The sequence below is a fragment of the Leuresthes tenuis genome, unplaced genomic scaffold (genome assembly GCF_036924035.1).
Source record: "Leuresthes tenuis unplaced genomic scaffold, fLeuTen1.0.hap1 SCAF_8, whole genome shotgun sequence".
NCBI classification, from domain to species: Eukaryota; Metazoa; Chordata; class Actinopteri; order Atheriniformes; family Atherinopsidae; genus Leuresthes; species Leuresthes tenuis.
In genome coordinates, this window is record NW_027325362.1 from 14,286,432 (window position 1) to 14,306,595 (window position 20,164).

Sequence of the window (20,164 nt, forward strand, 5' to 3'; positions counted from 1 at the left end):
AGAGTCACTTTTCACCTGAAAAGAATGAGCACAACAGAAAGCTTGAGTTGGGAATCACTGGTTTCATTAAGATAGAATGACCGTACTTTTTTGTATTTATTGAACAATAAGGCATGTATAGTATGTATACAATCATATGACTTTGCATCAAAATAGAATTTACAACCCAAACCTCTTTGGTCATCAATATAATACATAAGGCACAGAGAACATTTTGCCCTTCAATGAATGGGGTACCGAATATCAGATTTTTGTGAGGTTTACACATTCTGGCCAGTTTGCCATAAAACTCTCACCAATGATCTACTGATTGCATGAGTAGCACTTTTTTTTCTTTTTGGCAGACACTTAACCACTTTTGTGTGAGCAGCATAACGATTTTTACAAGCTACAATCATGGGAATTTAATTTTTAAGCGTTGCAGAATCTTGATTAACAAAAATAATCTATTATATCATGGCTAACATCAGTCCTATAACTGAAAAAGAAGTTGCACCTATAACATATAAAACCGCTACAAACAACAAGTCCCCATCATCATGGACAAACACAACAGAAGGCAGAAGCTGACAGATTTCAATCTTCTTGGAATTAAACAATGTAGCTGGTGTCGGAACATTTTCCTGAGTGCAAAGATCAAACAGATCCATAAACAAGAAAACAAGGACAAAGAGTGGAGATGCAGACAAAGCAGAATGTGAATCTGACAAGTGTCCAACTGGAAATTAACTAACACGCATGAATGACAAAGTAAATTAAATCACTTTTAGTAAATACCATAAGAAATTACCACATGATCCTTGCTAGAGCAGCACAGGCAGCATCATCATTTGGCTTAAGATTTGGAATAAATTTAATGGTTGCTACGATCTGCTAGAAGAATGCGTACTCTAAAAGTAGTGTATAATAGAATGACGAACGATAGCCACAAAATCTGGCTGCAGTTCAACTGTTTGATATCATTTGACATAAAACAAAGCCATATTTGGGTAAAAGTCTGAACATTTTCGGAAATTAATGCAAAAATGTATAATTTTTCAAGCAGACAACAAAACCTCTTGTGAGTTTATGTGATTTAAATGTGAGCTTGTGCAGTAAGCTGTTTGACCAGCAGAGAGAAGTGAGTGATCACTGGGGCTGGGGGTGTTTCTACCTTCCAGCTCATTCCACTCTGCAACTGCACAAGCGTCTGTTGAAAGTCTACATTCGATCTGAGAGAAACTCCCTGCGCATCAGAACTTCTAACAGACTGTGAGACTGTGTTTTAAAAAAACTGTATGAATGAAACCCCCTTCACCAAAAATACGATCAATAAGCTTAACATGTGGCCAGTTGTGGCATCAGGGAGGGGTGACAGGCAGCTTACTGTTGTATACTCTCCGTCTAGTTTTCAGGACCACAGTGTGTTAATGACACATTGAAATGTTAACAATTTTCCAAAAACAGAAACAGTAACTCTGCTCTATTCTCAGGTAGCATTTCTCTACATTCTGCTATTCCTGGACCTCACATGGACCTTCTGTCTGTGCTCCCTCTATAAGCAGTCAGTCATGGAAATGACAGGATGAGGCCTATTTAAGCCACAAAATGCTAATGATATCATCGAATACTTCTAACTTGTTTTCAAATAGCACAGAGGCTCGACTCTCAGTCATTTTTTATTTTACCAACCCTTCTTTTTCCCCCCTTCGTCCTGCTACACCAGATAGATATGCAGAAAAGATGCAAACTTCAAAGAACTTCAAAGAGAAAGCACGCAGGTAAGCCTAAGTAAAAAAAATAGCTTTTTTTTTGCTGTCCTTGACAGGAAATAATAAGATGCAGGCCTCCATCGCTGGGCCCTGAAAACACATGCGATGTCTTGTTACTAAACTCAATAAACCCAGTGCTCTGGCTTGAATTAGCGAGTATGCATTTGGCCTCTGGATGCTCTTCTCCCTGTTCTTCCACTGACAGAAAGATGAGTCCGATATTCTTAACATCAGTCTCGTGTACCTTGTGCTCCTTGCAGGAAAGACACTTTGTTTTAAGAATCATTTCAGACATTTGAATGACACAAAACATAAACAAGAAAACAAGGACAAAGAGTCCTATATATTCTGCGTATATTCTGTGTAAAGCACTTGAAATAGAGATATGTAACTAAATACAATGCACTCTGGGTATGAGCAGCAAGGAAAGTAAAAAAAAAAAAAAATTAAAAAAAGATGGTGTTAGAGATGCAAATGTGAAGCCACAGATCAAACATAAATGCCACGTATTTTAAAGATGAATGACCTATCACCAACACCAGCACCAACGAGGCACTTTATTATCTTAACTTCCACCTAAAAATATTTACTTTCTAGTTAGCCTTGGTCAATGACTCCTGAGAAACATTCTGAGCCTTTAGCTTTGCCATACATATATCTTTGGCTTTAAGGGAACATACAGTTGAGTATACAGACAGTATAATGGATTAAAGCAGCTGAAAATAATGAAGAGTTGGGTGTTATTCATTAGAGGTCATGGATATCAGAAATATTGCTTAACTGAGTGCTGCCCAGATCGGTCTCCGGGATTGACTGAAACATTTCTATTGTTTTCTGTTTGACAGACAGAATTCCCACTGGAACACTTGAGCATAACTGACTTTCTGTTTCATGACTGGAATACTGTCTGCTATGGCCGTCCAGCAGCCTCACTTCTTTGCTGTACAATGAAAGCATCATGGCAGTCACTTAACAAGAAATGGTCCAAGGCGTCAAACTGAGCTTACAGCTTACAGCATCTCGAGGGCGACAGTTCATTTTCGTCTTCTGATTGAAGAAATGCTCCTCTGCTGCCAGACACTGGCAACAGGACACAGTTGGGAGACAATTCGGTGCCACACTTGTGCGATGTGCAAAATGCAAACAAGTTCTTCGGAGACACAAATCCTGATGTGAACATGAGACAAAGTGAGCTGTCCACTGTGGCAGCGGATCAACGCCCGCTCCACAGCTCCTGCACTGGCCTGGTTTTATTTAGTAGCTTTGGACAAATGTGGCTGGAAATGAATAATTAAACTCATTCAGCAACCAGTTTGAAAGGAATAAACAAGGCAATGGCGAGGTGTCCAGAATTGCCAGGTGGCTACAGTATGGACATGTTTTCAGGCTGGTGTGAATGTGGAAGGGGTCCTCCCAGTCCTCCAAGCGTGTCCAATTTGTGTTCTCTCCCAGCAGATCCCAGGGACCCTCCTCTGGCCAGCACCACCATGGTGTCTCCTGACATGCTGGCAAACTCAAAGGCAAATGTCCCGTAAAACAGCATGATGATGACGCAGAACACCCACTCGAAGATGGCGGAGACATGTTGCAGGACGAAGCTCTCCTGACAGAAAAACACGCCACCTGAAAACCTGGTTAAGGAAAGCAGCCGCAAAGCGGTGTGAGAGGTCAAAGCTACCCTGACACGACAAGGAGCTTGCTCAGTACAAACGTCTCTAACTACTCTACTTTAGGCGATGAAAATTCAAAGATCTCTTCAAATATTCCTAAATACTGACTAGGGAACTGATCCTGTTCTAGTCGCAGTAGTCTCATTAAAATACATCAGGGAAGGACTGTTTTTTTTTTTTTCTCTTTCAAGGACATTAAACTACTTGATGAAAGCACTACCATAAAACCATTTTAGATTAGACAAACAAAATCAACATAACTCTCAAAATGTTGTTTAAAGTGTGCCGATAAGATGCTTCACATCTACAACACTACAACAAGTGTTTGACTAGAACAGTCCGAGTAGAGGACTTGACATTGAACACTGTATATTTCTCTACACAGAAGCACATATCAGTCATGTAGGCTGCCATCTGTCAGTGGCTGGAGAGGATACTGAGCACCAAGGCTATGAAGGCCAGAAGGGTCATGAAGAGCCGGAGATGGGCCAAGTTGTACTCCCCCTGCGTCTTGGCCAGTCGGTACGTCAGAGCAGACTGGAGGCACACAAACAGCATACTGGTGGGGAAGGCGATGCCTGCTCCGACATAGTGGAGAACTTTGGCATTATCCACCTGTCAGGTGAGAGAGGGTAAGGAAGAAAGAAGGGCTGAATTAAAATGGGTATTAATAACAGCATACCAAATCTTCAATATCAATCAGAAGCTGGCAACAAATCAAGCTGATGGGTCAGATAATTTGGCATTGTGTTCATTCTCTGAGGATGGAAAGATGTGAAAAAGAGATGAAAAAATACAGCTAGCTGAAAGTAAAGCAGCAGAATGCCTCCTTTACAACGCTGCTCACAAGAACGATAAGGAACAATACACAAAAGAGCTGTTCAGGAGCATGTGACCACAGCTCCCACTGAAGGATCCACATTCTCACACACAGAGCTCAGATGCACTGATCTGAACTGAGATAAGAGAGTCAATGGAGCGTTAACTGAAATTTTAGGACCTGACTAATTTAGAAAGATGAAAAAGAAGAATGTTTATTGGCTAATGGTCGATGGAATATCAATGTCCCTCTGCTCCACATTCAGTAATTAGAGCAATAGCCTTGAAGTTAAGTCATTTTGGCTTCTAAGCCATTTGTCCACTGACCCAGCAAGTACATACTGAACATTCTTGTGCAGTGGGTAAATCCCCGAAATGACAAAGTGAAGTTTCTACACATTTTCATTAAAGAAAAGTACATGGAGCAGATATAATATCTGTTTGTTACATCTCACAAGCTGGAGAGAATGACAGCAACACGTCCTTCCACTTATCTGTCCAAAAAGCAGGGCTTTGTTAATAACTGCCATATTTTTATGTACGGGTTTGCACAGTAAATTGATTAGAACAAAATCCAATTTCCTTTGATATTTTCTTTCCATCTTCATCATATTGGCATAGTGAGGCAGTGAGCGTTGCTGAGTTAAACTGTAGAAATTACCATTTTTGATCAGGTAAAATGATCAAACATGCCGACTTCCACCTTCTCGCTTTTACGTTTGAGTTGCCTGGATCTTTAGGGAACTGTAAGTGCGAAGATTTTTACTATTTCACCAGTTTAATCTGTGGTTAAAATGACGATCAGCGTCAGCCAGTAAGAATGAAAACACATAAGAGTCATAAAGATGGAAAAGGGGTTGAGGAGAGGACGGGGCTGCGTTTGGAGGCAACAACTGTCACTATGAGCACCTGACTGCATTTTCTGCACGAAAAGTGTGTCTACGCTCGTCACATTTTCTAAGAAACTGGTCAGCTCTTCTCTCCGTTTCTAAAGCTCTTAGACGTGATCCTGCGCAGTATTTTGTCATAACATTAAAATGCGAATTGATGACTAAACAGGATCAGCTTGATAAATCGATTCCTGCAGGCTGACAGTGACCAGCAGCTTGCCTGCATAAATGAATAGTAATGGTGCTCACACAATCATCTCTGTGAAGAGGCGAATTAGTCACAAGCAGTCATGTGCAGTGAGGACTATTCAAAAATGGTTTTGCTGTGTACTGCATTAAAAAAGTGTAACATTGTGTTTTGCAGTGTTACAACATATCAACAGTGTGCAGTGATGATGAAAGAAGTGAGGATCAACATGTGAGAACAAGCTCTGTTAGTTTTGATTTTCACTTGCTGGAAACAGAAATAAATGAGATGAAGTGAAACTCTATTGTCTTCCAACGATTTACAACAGACCGCAAATGCCTGCCAAAATTTGTAACAGAGAGTCGCCACTACTGATTACAAAACCCCTTTAATCTGACTTTCCTGGAAAACGTTTGAAAAATGTAACTTTGAGAAAAAGAGCATAGTAACATTTTAGATTATCAACTTTAACAGCGCCGGGGAGCTTATTTTGTCCACTTAAGATAGAGTTTTTTGATCCATTTCCAATTTCTGTGCTGAACAGCTAGCTGCGTTCAGCAGACTGGATCAATCATCTCATTTAAAACTCAGAAAGTAATGTGACCAGTAATCCAGCCATCTATCTGGCCATTCACCCCTCTTTCTGCAGCTTTTGGCCCTGCAGTGTGACACTCATAGGCCTCTGTGGGGCAGCAATGTGCTTCTCTGTCGTCTATTTATGTGCTTCTGTTCCCAAACTATGAGGCCGCCTGACAGGAAAAGCCTCAGTGGCCACGCCACAGATGTGCTGCCAAAGCTTTACATAACACACAACTACAAACCGCTGCAATTGACGCTTCTGAGTTTGTTGTCATCTGTTGCGTTTCTGATGCTTTCATTCACCCATATCTGTTTTGGTTTTCAGGCACTAGCATTGCTTTCATCTGTGATTCAAACATATGTCATTCGAATTTGCTTGATTTTGTAGCCAGATTTCCATTCCTTTCTGTGGGTTCCACAATGTATTCATTATCATTGTCAGCCCTATTTACATCCTCCTGTTATGTCCGGGAATGAGCGGCAAGGGTCGGAGACATGATTGGTTATAGATGGGGCCTCTGCTACACACACCCTGTCTGCCAAGCTCCTCTCCATGCATGACCAGACTTGATGATTCACTTCCCCCTGGCTCTTCCCATAAAATTCCACACAGTTTTGCAGCATTCAAGCCTCGCAAGAGAAAACGGGAAGAGATGAAAACGACCTTTCCGCAGGCTCCCAAAACCTGCCACATCTGCACATCTGTTTCACATATGCTTGTAAGATAATTCTTCTTCTTCATCACAAAGTTACCTTGAGGTATGTACACTTTGTTTTACAACAACATGTCATCCTCAGACTCTACTACGCCTGTCAAACAGAATCAGAGCAGTTCTATATCACAGAAGGCTCGTTTTTTTTTAGTAATTTTGTATTTACATGACAGACAGTATTTTAAATAAAAGATCTTGAAGTTGCAGGACAGAAATACAGTATATGGTAGAAACTATACAAAAGTATCATGGGAAAATATTAGAAAGAGCATACAAGTGGAGGACAACATTTTTACATGTGAAAGAAAAGAAATATCATTAAGAAGCGAGTTGGTTTGGACATTCTGGTGAACACATGCTAAAAATGGCAGGAAAGATGAAAGAATTAAATAATAATCACGCTATGCTTTCATGAACATGTTTTCATTTAGACTAGCAATTTTTCTCAATTGTTTCTTTTTTTTTTCAAAAAGTATTGGCAATTATTTTAGCATCACTATCAAAACTGAACTGACATTTCCGTGGTCATGAGTCACCTTTCTCTGCTTCCTCTTATTCTTTAAACAGTCAACTATTTCACAACGTTCTAAAAGTGCAAGGACAATAACAGTACGGTAGCAAGAAGACACTGAGGAACCAAAGTACACTGTGACTATTTAATCTCTAAAGTGACCCTGCCAATCTTGAAAAATACCGAGGAGGTTTCAGTCAAGCAACTTGTGACGCCTCTTATGCTCCATGGTATCTTTTTCTTTGTCAAGTAGAAACACAATCATTATAGAGAACCTTAATTTTCTGGAGAATTATATTAACCGAACCCCTACCGTGAAGTTAAGCCAAGTTCCAAGTACCCCTAATATGTGATGATCTATATTAGGGGAGCATTTGCTTTGTTGTCCAGTAAAAGGTCCCCAATAATGTGAAAGTTGATCAGATTGCTGTCCCCACAACATGATACAAGTATACAGTATAAACACACAGTCCAGGCGCACAGCCAGGGCTCCAAATATCTAAACTTCAAGAAATTCCTTCCCACAGAACAAACATCTTCAGAGAGGGATTTCAGGTTCAGGTCCTTCACTTGACGTTTTTACACTCAAAACTACAATACTATGTCTATCGACGTAGAGCAGAGTTCTACAATTATTGAGGAATACTCACTCTGAAATGTTTGAGTCAAGGAAAAATAAAAGGAAGAGCCTGACAGAGGCAGAGTTGTGCACAAGCTTAAATATAACTAAGAAACTTTCAGTTCAATTAATTGTTTTTCTATTTTAGCCTGAAAATAAGTTACTTTCGACGTCAGTAGACCTGCGATGAAGAAACCTGTCGCAGATCATTTTTAGCATTTCACATGAGAAGCAGATTAAATACATATAAATATTTCATACTGATGGCTTGCTTGTCCCTGGGATTGGTTGATTTATTTCTGTTTCTTTTGATGTGGCTGTGTATGCACGTAGCTCTCTCATTGCTTGCTTTAAAATATTGAGGTTTCCTACCTGAAAGTTTCCCACCATGGTGAGTCCAGCAGCACAGATCCAGCCTGTGGAAAGACTTGCAGTGTTGAGAACACAGTTTTGATGTTTTTCAATGACTTGGGCGTAGCGGAGCAGCACAATCACCATCACTACAAAAAGACAAAGATGAAAAAAGTAAATTAGAGGAGTAACATAGCATAAATACTGTTAGAGCTGAAGAAGAGAGTGTTATAAGGGACATAGGTAATATGTTGTTTCTTTTGGAAGAGTACCATGCACAGCACCTGGGTTCAATTTAATGCAAACACTCGCACACTTTGCTTAGCCAAGAAACACATGAATTCCTTGAGAACTGAGAATTACGGGCAGTCAACTTTCTTTTCCTAATGAGGTAAAAAAAAGAAAGAAAGAAAAAAAGCCATTAAGAAATGGCGGGAAAGTGAGCAAAACACACCAGTGGGTGTTGGTCCAAGTCCTTCATAGCATTAGAAAGTGAAGAGAAATAAAGTACAGTATATGGGACAGATGAGTGCTGATGAGCTAACAGGGTCTGACTGGGTCCATTGTTGGAGCAACGTGGAGTTGACCCCTGCCTGGTTTGTCTTTGTTAGCTCCTCATGGCTGGTGCTTGATAAGGGCTGATTGGGCTTGGTGAAAGCGGGACACAGCAGACAAGTAGAAGAGAGGAAGCTGAGAGAATTAGAGGGGACAAGGGGTTGGGGACCTGAAGCTTAGACATTGTGTCAGAGACTAAACTGTTATGTTAACTCTGTCCCCATCTCTGTGCAAGCGACGATTTGCAAGAGTTTGTGCCGCCAAAAGAGAGTAAAAGGAAAGAAAAACCTAACAGTTAAAGCTTTGTCTCCACTAGTCTCACTTTGGATATGTTGCGGTCTGTCTGGCTGTGCGCCAGCGTCTCAGTGTCCAGACCCATTTCTCAACCTGGCGACAACCTGTGTATGGAACTGATTTCTCACAGGATGTTTTGCATACATTAGAACACTTGCGCTCGACTCTGATTCTGTGTTTAGTCCCTTTGCTCACAGTTAGACTAAATTATATTGATAAATATAAATCTGGAAGGAAATTGCAAGATGACAGGACACATGAATACAACAGTATAGAGCCCTTTATCATTTCCAAAAAGAAATGACACCATTATCTAACAGGATAATTATGAGATTATTGATTCTCATTCATTTTCTTGTGATCATGTATGTTTCAGATTTGTTTTGGGAACACTTCACATAATTTAGAGTAAAATGCAATTTCTTACATAACTTCCTCTTAGTACAGAACAGCAAAGATCATGACTTTGCTCTGTCAGCATTATCTTTCTACTCTTTGGTATTGTTTGAAGGTACTGTCCACAGGTCTTAAGACAGAGCTGTACAAACTTTATCTATGCCTTATATTCTGTATTTCTATTCATACTTGCACATGTTTCAATAAAATGATGCCCTTACTTATCGTTTTTCTGGGAATTTATAAAGAAGGCATGCTCCAGACTTTTATGCAGTACTTTGGGAGGATTTGGGACACAAGAAATGTTACCTTTTTAATGTTGAAAATACACGGTGGGAGTAAATTCCATATGAGCACGAAATAACTGCATTTTTTTTTGCAAAGTTTAAGATGCTGAAATTAATGAGAAAAAACACCTGTTTAACAGATAAAACCGTGTTGCATTCAAGTTGGAAATAAAGCAGATGTAATGAGTACAGAGCTTCTCGCTGAAGCTAATGTAATAATTATGTTTGTTCTTTAAAGTGTATATTTTTGATAAAAGCATCTTGTGTGTTTTTGTCCTTGCGTGAGCCTCCTTCTTCTCAGCACTGCAATCAATCTTTGCAAAGTGATTTTGCCTATAATCATGGAAAAACAAACAGTCTCCAGGCTCAGAAACAACCCTTTTGTTTTTTTGTTCGAGCTCCTTTTACAAGGGAGAACATACTGTATTGCTGAGGGGACAAGAGAGTAAGCGGCACTTTATTTCATTAGATTACAGCATGTCATTCTTGCTGTAGCAAGACTGGCTGTCTGTGTCTTAAAAAATGAACATGTTTAAACTTGCGTGGCATTTAGCCACTATAATATAAATTATAAAAGCTTGGCCTGAAGGCAAAAGACAAGCAAACATTTCTCATTCTCTCTCTATGAGAAAATTCCTGTTTTTTCCTCACTTTTCTTTTATTCTGAGCATTCGAGAGTTAATCTGGGTAGGATATTGTTTTGTTATTCTTCTTTGAGGATGCATGTCATACTGAGATCACGTGTTCCTCCACCTTCAAACTCTGATTAGTAAGCAAAATAGCTGACCTCCAAGTGTCCTCAGAAAGTCAGAGCAAGCAACTTCCCCACAGCTTAACAATAGAAATCATTTCACATAAACATGCCACAGCCTCTAAAGGGTCCCACCTTTGGCCCTCTTCTTACTACGGTTCTCTGAAGTCAGGAAACTCAATGGAGGAAATACAAGGCTGTTGCAAACACTACTGCCTACAAACCAAAATTACTCTTGCATTTAAAGTCATGTGGCAACAACATGAACGTAATGCGATGCACACGAAGCTATCCAAAGCAAAGGCACTAAAGCTGGGGCACGCACACACACATGCACAAGAACATAGTCCCACAAAAGTCACCTCAGCAACTCCCACATGTTTCAACTCACTGGCACTGGCAGAAAAGTTGAAACAGCTATGACAAGGAAAGGAATAATTCTGAGGGAATATACGGTTCACCGGGTACATGTGATTCCACCACTGAGCCAACTGTAGCTGGCACAGTCCTCCAAGTAAGACATAAATCAATAGGCTAACAAGATAAGCGCCGATTATTTACAATAGCCTGTTGTAGAGCTACATACCACTACAACTTAGCCTAGTTTTGCAGACGTAATTGCTTGCTTCTGTTCTATGTACAGGCCAATTGGATGGAGACTGGAAATGTAAAGTAAAGGGAAAGCTGCTTATGCAACCAATATTAAATGACAATTCAAGCGTCTAAACTACCAGAAGTGGTGGTGGCAGATCCGTTAGACCATGTGTGAATGCGACTGGAAAAAGACTTAAATGAAGTGCAGTCCTTTCAATTTCACTTTTGTCAACAAAGATCCCCAAAAAGTAAGTTCTTCAACTATCTCCAAATGTCTCACTCATTGAGAAATGTAAAGATGAGAGATCTGTAACAGGACTGACTGCTTATGTTGATAAATGGTAGGATGCACATTGGACAGGATGTCAGTCCATCACAAGGCCAACATCAGCTAACCAGAAGAACAGGCATTGGAAGAATACACAAAGCCCCTAGCTAGCCAACAAATACAAATCCAGACAGTACTAGCAGTGAATCAGTGCACCACCCTTCCATGTCTGATGATATCTTCATAATCCCTTGTTTTGTCTATAAAGTAAAACTAGTGTAAAATGTCTATCATGGTTCCCAAAAGTAATAACAGTCACATTTTATTTCCTTGCAATGCTTAATCAACAGTATATTTATTTATTTACCATGCAGTACAACCAAACTGATAACTTCATCATCTAAATTCCTTTTTTTAATCCATTAAACAGCTGATCCCTATGAGTAATGGAAATGTTTCTAATGACTCATTTTGATTTGTCCCCGCAGTATCAGTCAAGTTATAACCCAGAACTATGGTTATCAGAATCCAGCATTAACAGTTTGGAAACCACAGTCATAAGCATCTACAAAAGCACACATGGAACTGAAAGTATCTCCCATTTATATCATATGCAAAGATTAGAATCTGCATATAAAAATAGCGTACAGTAGTCCAAAGTATATATATATATACACACATATACAGTATATGTATATACATACATATACATATATATATATAGTAATATAAAGCTCTTTCCTTCTTTATATGCATGCATGTGTGTGAATGCACACTCACACATACACACACAGAACAAGTCTAAAACACAGCTGGGAAACATTAACTAGATCAGGGAAGTCAGAACCACCAGTGAGCGCTGGGCAACAGCACGTGTAGACTCACAAAAGACATGCAGAGCAGCACATGGGAGCTCACTCTCTTCTTTTGTAACACGTCTGTTTTCCTTGTGCCAACTAAAATACACACTTGCTGCCGATACGTGTCTTTACCTTAGTGCAAAGCTCTGTGTTACAACAACTCTGGGGCAGAATCTGCTTTCCTTTCTGCCCTCCACCCATTCAAAATGACCACATGCAGGGTTTTCACTGCCTCTTGATTGATATGATTGTGAGCGCACTTGTGCTGCACACATTGTGGGGACATAAGACTGCTCACACTTCCTCCATTAAGGAGACACCCACAATGTAAATCCATTTTTGATGGGGTTAACAGCTGAATCAGGGTTGGTTTAGCATATATCAGGGTAATGTCCACTGAAGCGATGGATTTGTGCATTGTGCATGTTCATATGAAGACTTACCCATGAATGAACCTGTGCTGCAGATCAGGCTGAAGAAGCAGCTCTCAGGGGGAAGAGTCCCACATTTACTACAAGAGAGAGTAAATACGTATAAATCAGAGATAAACATTGTGCAGTGTCAGTGTACACCAGGCAGGAATAGAAACAGTACCACCATTTCCAACCACTGCAATACAATATGTTGTTTGAGGCACACATATGCTTGTAGAATACAGTCAGGGTAGAGCCATGATCCTTCACATCCCGTCGTCAAGTCTCTGACTTTTCACCTACTGCACACTGCCTCTCTTCTAGGAATGGGAAATGTTTGTAAGAGGGGAAGCCAGGAGACAGTCAACACTGGCCGTCTGTGGCAGAGCCCCCGCTGCCTACAAAGTCTTTTCAGCTGACTACAGTCACACATTCTTCAGTATATATTGTACAACTCATTACACTGCCGCTTGCACTGATAGCTTTTAAAAGATACTTGAAATAGAAATATTTCAGTTTTGAATCATTTGACATTGTCTGACTACAACAGACAAAACATGCATATCTTCCTCTCTCACCTCGTCAGCTGTGTAGCCATACTGCACTGTCAGCACCACAAGGTTGGCGATTACCTCCTCCTTTTTCTTTAATCTGTGGTCGCACATACTGATTGAGGGGTCCAAATAATTTGAGACTTCATCTTTATCGTGTTATTTGTGTTTAAATAAAAACACACACACACAAAAAAAAAAAACAAGTCTATGTTGGCACAGAGCACAGTTGGCCTTTGAAGTTGAAAGCTCCAGAGGCCAAAAGCCAAACAAAGGAACATAAGTGTCTTAATTTCCTGCCAAATGTGCGCCGACTTCTCCATGTGAGTAAGTCTACATGGCTAAGTGTTGCCTCTGAACTGCCACGGTGGCAGGCAGGATATTTCAGCCTAAAGTTATTTTCAGAATGCTCTCAGGAGAACGGTCTCCTCCTTCGAGCTCACTCGCTTTTTGTCAACAGTGTGCAGACAGGGGTCATGTAAAACAATGGGACAGTGTTCCTGTTTTTGTTCAGGAAACGTAAAGAGACAGTGGAGTGGTGGGTTTAGGTGGCATGTGTTACCTGATGAGAGGTACATTATCTAGCGTGCAGCACAAGGACGGCCCACTCTGCAAATGCAGCTCCTCTTCACATGACTGGTTGTACAACCTGGGGTGCAAAACATGCATTAACATAAACACAGTTACAAACACAGGAAAATACATATACAGAGGTAAATCAGAGTTATTCTAAGTTATGTTAACATCAGAACTTCAGTCCTACTAGAAAATCACTGACCTACAAAATGAGATTGTGAAAGATTCTCAAAATGTCTGCCACTGATATTTAAAGTATTGTACAATGGCCATATTCAGTCAGTAACAATATATCCCCTTTGTCTGAGTGCCATTTTCGTGGGGTTGTAACCTTTATTATTTGGGCTAGTGAGTCAAAACCACTGTGTCCTGAAACAGCTTGTCCAAAACAAATCCAACATCAAGAGGAGCACTCAGAGTCTAAAAAAAAACACAGTTCAGATAAAGGGACTTTGGTGGGTCTGTCAAACACTTGTTTGTTGACTGATCCACAAATAATTTAATTTCCTAATACAGCAAAACAGGTAATTGTGTTTGCTACAGAAAAATACTGGCAGGGGAAACTACCCTCAGGCTAACTGAGGGTAGTTTTCACTATTCTGATCAAGTTAAACTAAATTCTGACTCCAAGTCATGAGTGTGTTGGGGGCATCAGAATGATGATAAGGTAGAATACAGGACAGATCAAGCAACATACCAGTTATCCACAGGGCACACATGCTGGTTGTATAGGGCCATGGCGTATCTAAAAGAAAGACAGAATGATTAAGTGAAAGCAACAAACTTTCAATTTCTGTTTTACGCCATCATCTTCAAATGTGGCCGTGGCTGAATGAGCAACAATTCAGGGGAAGAACTGATTTTAAAGATAACAGACAGTGAGGAAGGCACTGTCTGTTCAGAGCCGATGCGGCATCTTGATATTTTACAGTGACCATGGAGCTGTCATATAAAACAGACAGATTGGGATAGTGGGGACACATAAGGTTAGTGTGGGCATATATCCTGAACAGAGCAATGAAAACCTGATATTTGTCTAGAGCTTAAAACTGATATGTAAAAGTCTTTAATCAAGCAAGCTATATTGTCTTAATTAGTAATCTGCAGTTTATATGAGATTTATGGTGCCTTTAGACGCCCATGTATTTCAAAATATCATCAGTTTTTTAATTCATCAAACGTAAAAAAGGGACTTCCACAACACTACGATCTTTCAAGTCTGAATGTACACTGAGAGGCACCTGATCAGTGTGACATGACATGACATTTGGCAATTTCTTATCTCTCTGTGCATGACACAGGGTTCAAATGCAAGAGAGACTGGTTTGTGTCAGACAAACTGGCCTGACTCATACTGGAAATTAACTTTAGTGTTTACTTATTCAGGTCACTGACCAGCAACATCCTCAGAAAGTTCAATGACCACAGGATCAAAATTTAGAATCTCAATTAAGCAAAGTGGAGATCCTTATCATACTTTGAGGATTGGTTATTTTATACTGAGTATGACTTCAAATGCTATCATCCGTTTCAGTCTTCACAAAAAAGATTAAACATTTCACACTGTTATTTGTGTTGAAATGATCCGCGTCAGTTAAGCGAATACCAGAACTTCACAGCTAAATTAACCAGACCACGTGTAGCACTCGTCATAGCAAAACACTAATGAGGTTTGAAATCACTTACAAATTATTTCATCTTAATATCAGTCGGTAAGAACAAGGCATGCACGAATATATCGCTCAAACAGTCGCATGAGCCAATAATCAGCTTGCTTGCTGCAATCGGCCATTTGGTAAAAATGGCTGCAAAAACCAGTGACAGTGGCAGATATTTATCTGGTGTGTCCTGGTTGTGTTGCATGACTTCTTTGCTGGGTCATGTAAGCACTACAAAGTCATTGAACTGACCGCAGTTTAACAATCTTTAAAGTCTTGAGTTGTTTGTTTCCCAGGCATTAAAGGGGAAATAAATGACTATAATAAATGCTGTAAACTGTCTGCCATTAACATTGGTACTGGCCCAGAATTTCACAACTAGTGCTTGTCTGGTAAGAACTGAACTTTTTTGTGTAAAATGACTCAATATTTTTAATCAAAAGAAAATCTGCAGGTTCTGCGTTCAAATTATTTTCCATCTAATGAATATATATCGAAAGGGTCGAGTACTTAGTTTGAGTTCTACTTTTGCTTCTTTTGCTATAAATAAAACCTACCATGGGAACATCTTCAATTATGCGACAACAATCACATCTTTTATTATGCCTGACATTGTGACCATGACCATTTACTTCCCACAAACACTTGGAAAAAATCTTTCAATTAACCAAATAATTTTCAGGAGACAGCTCTTTCAAAGTAATTCAATAATGCTGCACTGAAGGGGCAGACTTGTTTGTACCAGTGAGCGAGTTGTTTTAGTTCAAGAAGTTCAAGAAGAGCACACTTTTAGATAAGGCTGTCTTGTGGCTTTAGAGTGAAGCCTTTAATCATTTCACCAGCAGTAACATGTGCAACTCAACTGCATCTGCTCTGTACATCCACACCCAAGTCCTCCACAACAACATACAAACCATAAATTAGAAAAATACACAGATGTCTGTATATTAGAAAGGAAGTTGCACTGGGAAGCCTAACGCTGTTGGTGGGAAAGGTAGGGTTCTGAGGTGGTTGCATGTACCAAACCATGATTTTCAATTACATCTATAATCTACTTATATAATTGCGTATGATTATTTTTGCCATATTTCCAGAGTGGGCTTCTCAAGAGGGAAAAACTGACATGCCGGAAGGAAATTATATCGTCACTTTGTCACATTATAACCCTCTAATCAGCACACACTGATGTACACGTTGGTTTCAACTGTCAGTAAAAGATGTGAGGACAATCTGTGGCAGACAGAGACTATCTGTCCTGATTTGTGAAAGCAGACTTTGTTCAGTAGAAGGTTAAGTATCAATTAGGAAGGTTGAGACGGTCGATAGTATCCTACTCACAAACCAATCTGTATGGGACAGGCATGTACTATATCACTAACACACACTCAGAAGTCACTAACAAGCACAAAGTGTACTCATTCAAGGCAGCGTTCGAGGGATTCGAAGCAGCACATATTTTCAGTGTGAAAAATATTCTATGGTGAAATTATTTTCGCAGTACCACATCAGTTACAGTTACAATTCACTTGTCTGTTTGCTCTGTGCTGTTTACCGAAAGCTCGAGCACTAAACAACCATCATGACTCAAACTACCGCATTTGCATTGAATTCTGGTACAGCTAAAGCCAATCCAGCACTAGTTGTTAATACCCTCGTGAGTTATTTTTTTGTTGTTCACCTTACTCATCTTCACAAGTGCCAAGTTACTTTTCCAACTGTCTCTTTAACGATGCATGCAACAGTTGGTTGGCTGGTTATTGGTGGGAATTAAGCTATGTGAATCCCTATGTGTTGTAAGAGTGTGGCTGTTGCAAAACACAGGGAGGAAACCCTCTGTGGTGAGTGAAATATGGCTGTCAGGTAGAGGACCATCGGAGTACGCCTCTGAGCTCTTTATCCATGGTTGAATAATACCAAAAAACACACACCAAAACAAAAACAAAACAAACAAGTAAGCAAACTTGTAAATAATCAAGACAAATATCAAGGGGCTAACAAACGAACCAGTTGAACTTTCCATAACTTCTGAGAAACTGTTTGCAGATTTGGTCCGCTTCCAGAGCTAAAATAACACCAGAGCAGCTCTGGGACAAAAACTCTAAATAAAGATGTTTTCAGCTGTGTGTGGAACTAAACCAGCGCATTATATGCTTGGAGGAGTCAAAGTAATAATAGGTATGTTGATATAATTAGCCATATATCAAAGCTCAGCAGCAGCTGTACACTGTAATTGCATGCCTGTGAGCAACATGAAGCAGACCGTGTTTTTTTCCTTTTTCTTTTTAAGGCTGAGCAGGGAAGACCAGAAAAGACTTCTAGTTTCTACTGCAAAATCTCCAAACAGTTGTGCAAAAAAATACTCCAGGAAAGGGTGTGATGCTCGAGCCATGGATCCATTTATAAAGCAAACTGTAGACCAGACTTCCTTCTTTTTTTAAGAGAAAGCAAAATATGCTATTCAAACTTAAGACAGCATGAAGAAAGGCTTCACAGTATCGTAAAGTCATTCGAATAGTTCAAACATAACTAATAAAAGGTGAACAGAAAATGTGAAGCTTAAACTCTTGGGTGGGCACACTGGGCATGGCCAACAGATGCTGAGAAAAGCTCTCTCTATTACGCACTTCCAAATTCTACCTTTCTCCCACACTGCAAAAAGGCATTACGCAATGCGTTACATCCGTCGGCATTCCGCTAGTCTGGAAAAAGCCTGTTGAATGCTCTTAAAAGCAAGGCACTTTTGTCAAGATAATGGGAAGGAAAAGGGTCTAAAGGGACTCCAGTGAAAGTGTTGTATCAAAAACAAATGCCAGACCTGAAATGAAGTCACCAATGACTAAAGCACACACTTCAGTAAAGGGTCTCAGCTTTGGAATCCGATCGCTTGGTGCCAACACAACTCATCCCTGATGCAGCACAGAGTTAAGAAACAAAACTCCAACAATTTGGAACCGGACCACATGTCTCCGTCTCTCCTAAGTGTTTACATTCCTCCACACAGAGAAATTTCCGAGCAAAGAGGAGTATAACCAGGAGGTACTCATAATATTTGCCCCCCGGTAATTTGCTCAGATACTGAACTGCAAACCCGCATGTCTCAGTTTTAAGAAAGAGGTGAAAATCCATGGACCTCACTGGAGAGACCTGATCCACATGCCAATTACCATGGCTCCGAGGAATTCAGCAGAAATATGCTGCCTTGCTCTGCTCAAGGCAGGAGAGACTGAGGTATCAAAAGGTTTTCGTTTTCATATTAAAGCAGACATACCATAGAATTAGTTTTTTGTTTGAATATATCCTGGGTACTGCTATGTCAAGTATGTTCTATGACACCGGTGATTTGGTTAAATCTACGCTAACACAACTTAAATATATGATCTACACAAATATCGGAGCATAAAAATGACTAACCAGGTAATGACTAACCAGAGGTTATGCAGGCTGAACTATTCTGTTTTAAGTGACATAAGAGAGAAATTAACACTGTTAAGACTACTGCACGTTTTTTTATGGTGGTAAAAAGACCATTTCTTGTTTCTGTACAGCTCTATATTAGCATCTCTATTAGCATTTATTCTGTTTGGGAATAACAAAACTTTCAGCATGTTATCAGTTGGCAGCTGGGAGTGCGTTTCCCGTCTGCCAAGTGGCTCATGGATGCGAATTCCTTGTTGCTTCAGAAGGTCAAGAGTGTTTAAAAAGCTTTGAACTTTGCGTTACCTTTCTTTTGGGAAATAATGTCTCATTCACTCTGTTGGCAGGAAGCGCAGTGTTGACATCGCAAAACATTATTACACCTCATTATAAAAAAAAAAGTGAGTAATGTTTAATACCATATAAGCAGTCATTTTCACATACTTCTCCAGTCTCATCCAACTTGACAACTTGCTTATCTACCTATGATGGTGAGCTTAAAGTTAAATGAGTCAATGGGTTAAAGAGTTAGATAAAGTCAAAGAGTCAAAGTGAAAGACTTACACAACCCATATCCCAGTGATGCTCAGGACTGGGAGGCTGACAGGCAGTATCATCCAGAGAGACATATTCCAGCACCTCAAATAGCCCCTTTCCTCTTTTTCCTCTTCAGCCAGCCAAGCGATATCCTCCGAAGTAGCACTAACATTTAACTGTTGGTGACAAACATCTGCATTCCCGCCAACTGATTCATTTCTTTGTAGATGGAAGACAGCAGATGAGACAGTGGAAGGACAGATGTCCCCTTTTTGCTGGTCAAAGTGAGGAGAAGAGCAGCAAATTAGGTCAGGGTGGTTCACCATTTTATCAGAAACTAATCAACATTATCACCATTACAAGTTGAACTAATCGACGTTTACAGTCTGGAATGTGATGCTTACAGGAACTGTGATGCAATCCAGCGCAAATTCACTTTAACAACATGTGAAGCTTTCCTGTTGTTTTTCCTTCAATGTTCTCCAAAAAAAGCCGAATTTCAGAGGCGAATGCATATCCTCCTAATATCCCAAACTGAATATCAAACTAAATATCCAATCTGGAGCAATCCAGATTACCTATTCAAAATTCGTGTTTGAAGCGAGACTGCAAAAACAGACACCAAAGCCAAATCTATGTCTGATTACTCACCTAATGCCCCTCTGCTTGCGAGCGTGTTTTTCTGTCTTTTTTCGGAAACTCGGAGTACGCCGACGTGTCCTCCTTTGACCACAAATCACTTCTTTGCTTTCCCGGAGCAGCGACCGCCTCCACGGTGGAGCGTTTCTCTTTTGAAGTGAGTAAAGGGAAACTCGGGCTCACTCTCACAGACACCCCAGACTTGAGTATCCAGCTGTTTGACTCCGCCCACGTTCGTTTACGCACGAGTGGGCGGGTCTGCCGGGGACGCCGCTCACGGT

General features: G+C 40.1%; 1 protein-coding gene across 2 annotated transcripts; it reads right to left on the reverse strand.

The window, feature by feature from the left end:
* Nucleotides 1-47: 47 nt before the first annotated feature.
* Nucleotides 48-20,120, reverse strand: LOC140313026 (transmembrane protein 150A). Of its 2 annotated transcripts, none has more exons than XM_072390957.1 (8): nt 19,896-20,120; nt 19,272-19,519; nt 14,333-14,380; nt 13,622-13,708; nt 12,539-12,606; nt 8,112-8,239; nt 3,859-4,036; nt 48-3,374 (listed from the first exon to the last, which is right to left on the reverse strand). In XM_072390957.1, exons 2-8 carry the CDS (start codon nt 19,334-19,336, stop codon nt 3,115-3,117), a joined length of 834 nt encoding a protein of 277 aa, XP_072247058.1. In that variant the 5' UTR covers nt 19,337-19,519; nt 19,896-20,120; the 3' UTR covers nt 48-3,114. The 2 variants fall into 2 exon arrangements, with proteins under 2 accessions (XP_072247058.1, XP_072247059.1); XM_072390958.1 differs by lacking the exon at nt 19,896-20,120 and adding an exon at nt 19,649-19,774.
* Between the last annotated feature and the right edge of the window lie 44 nt (nt 20,121-20,164).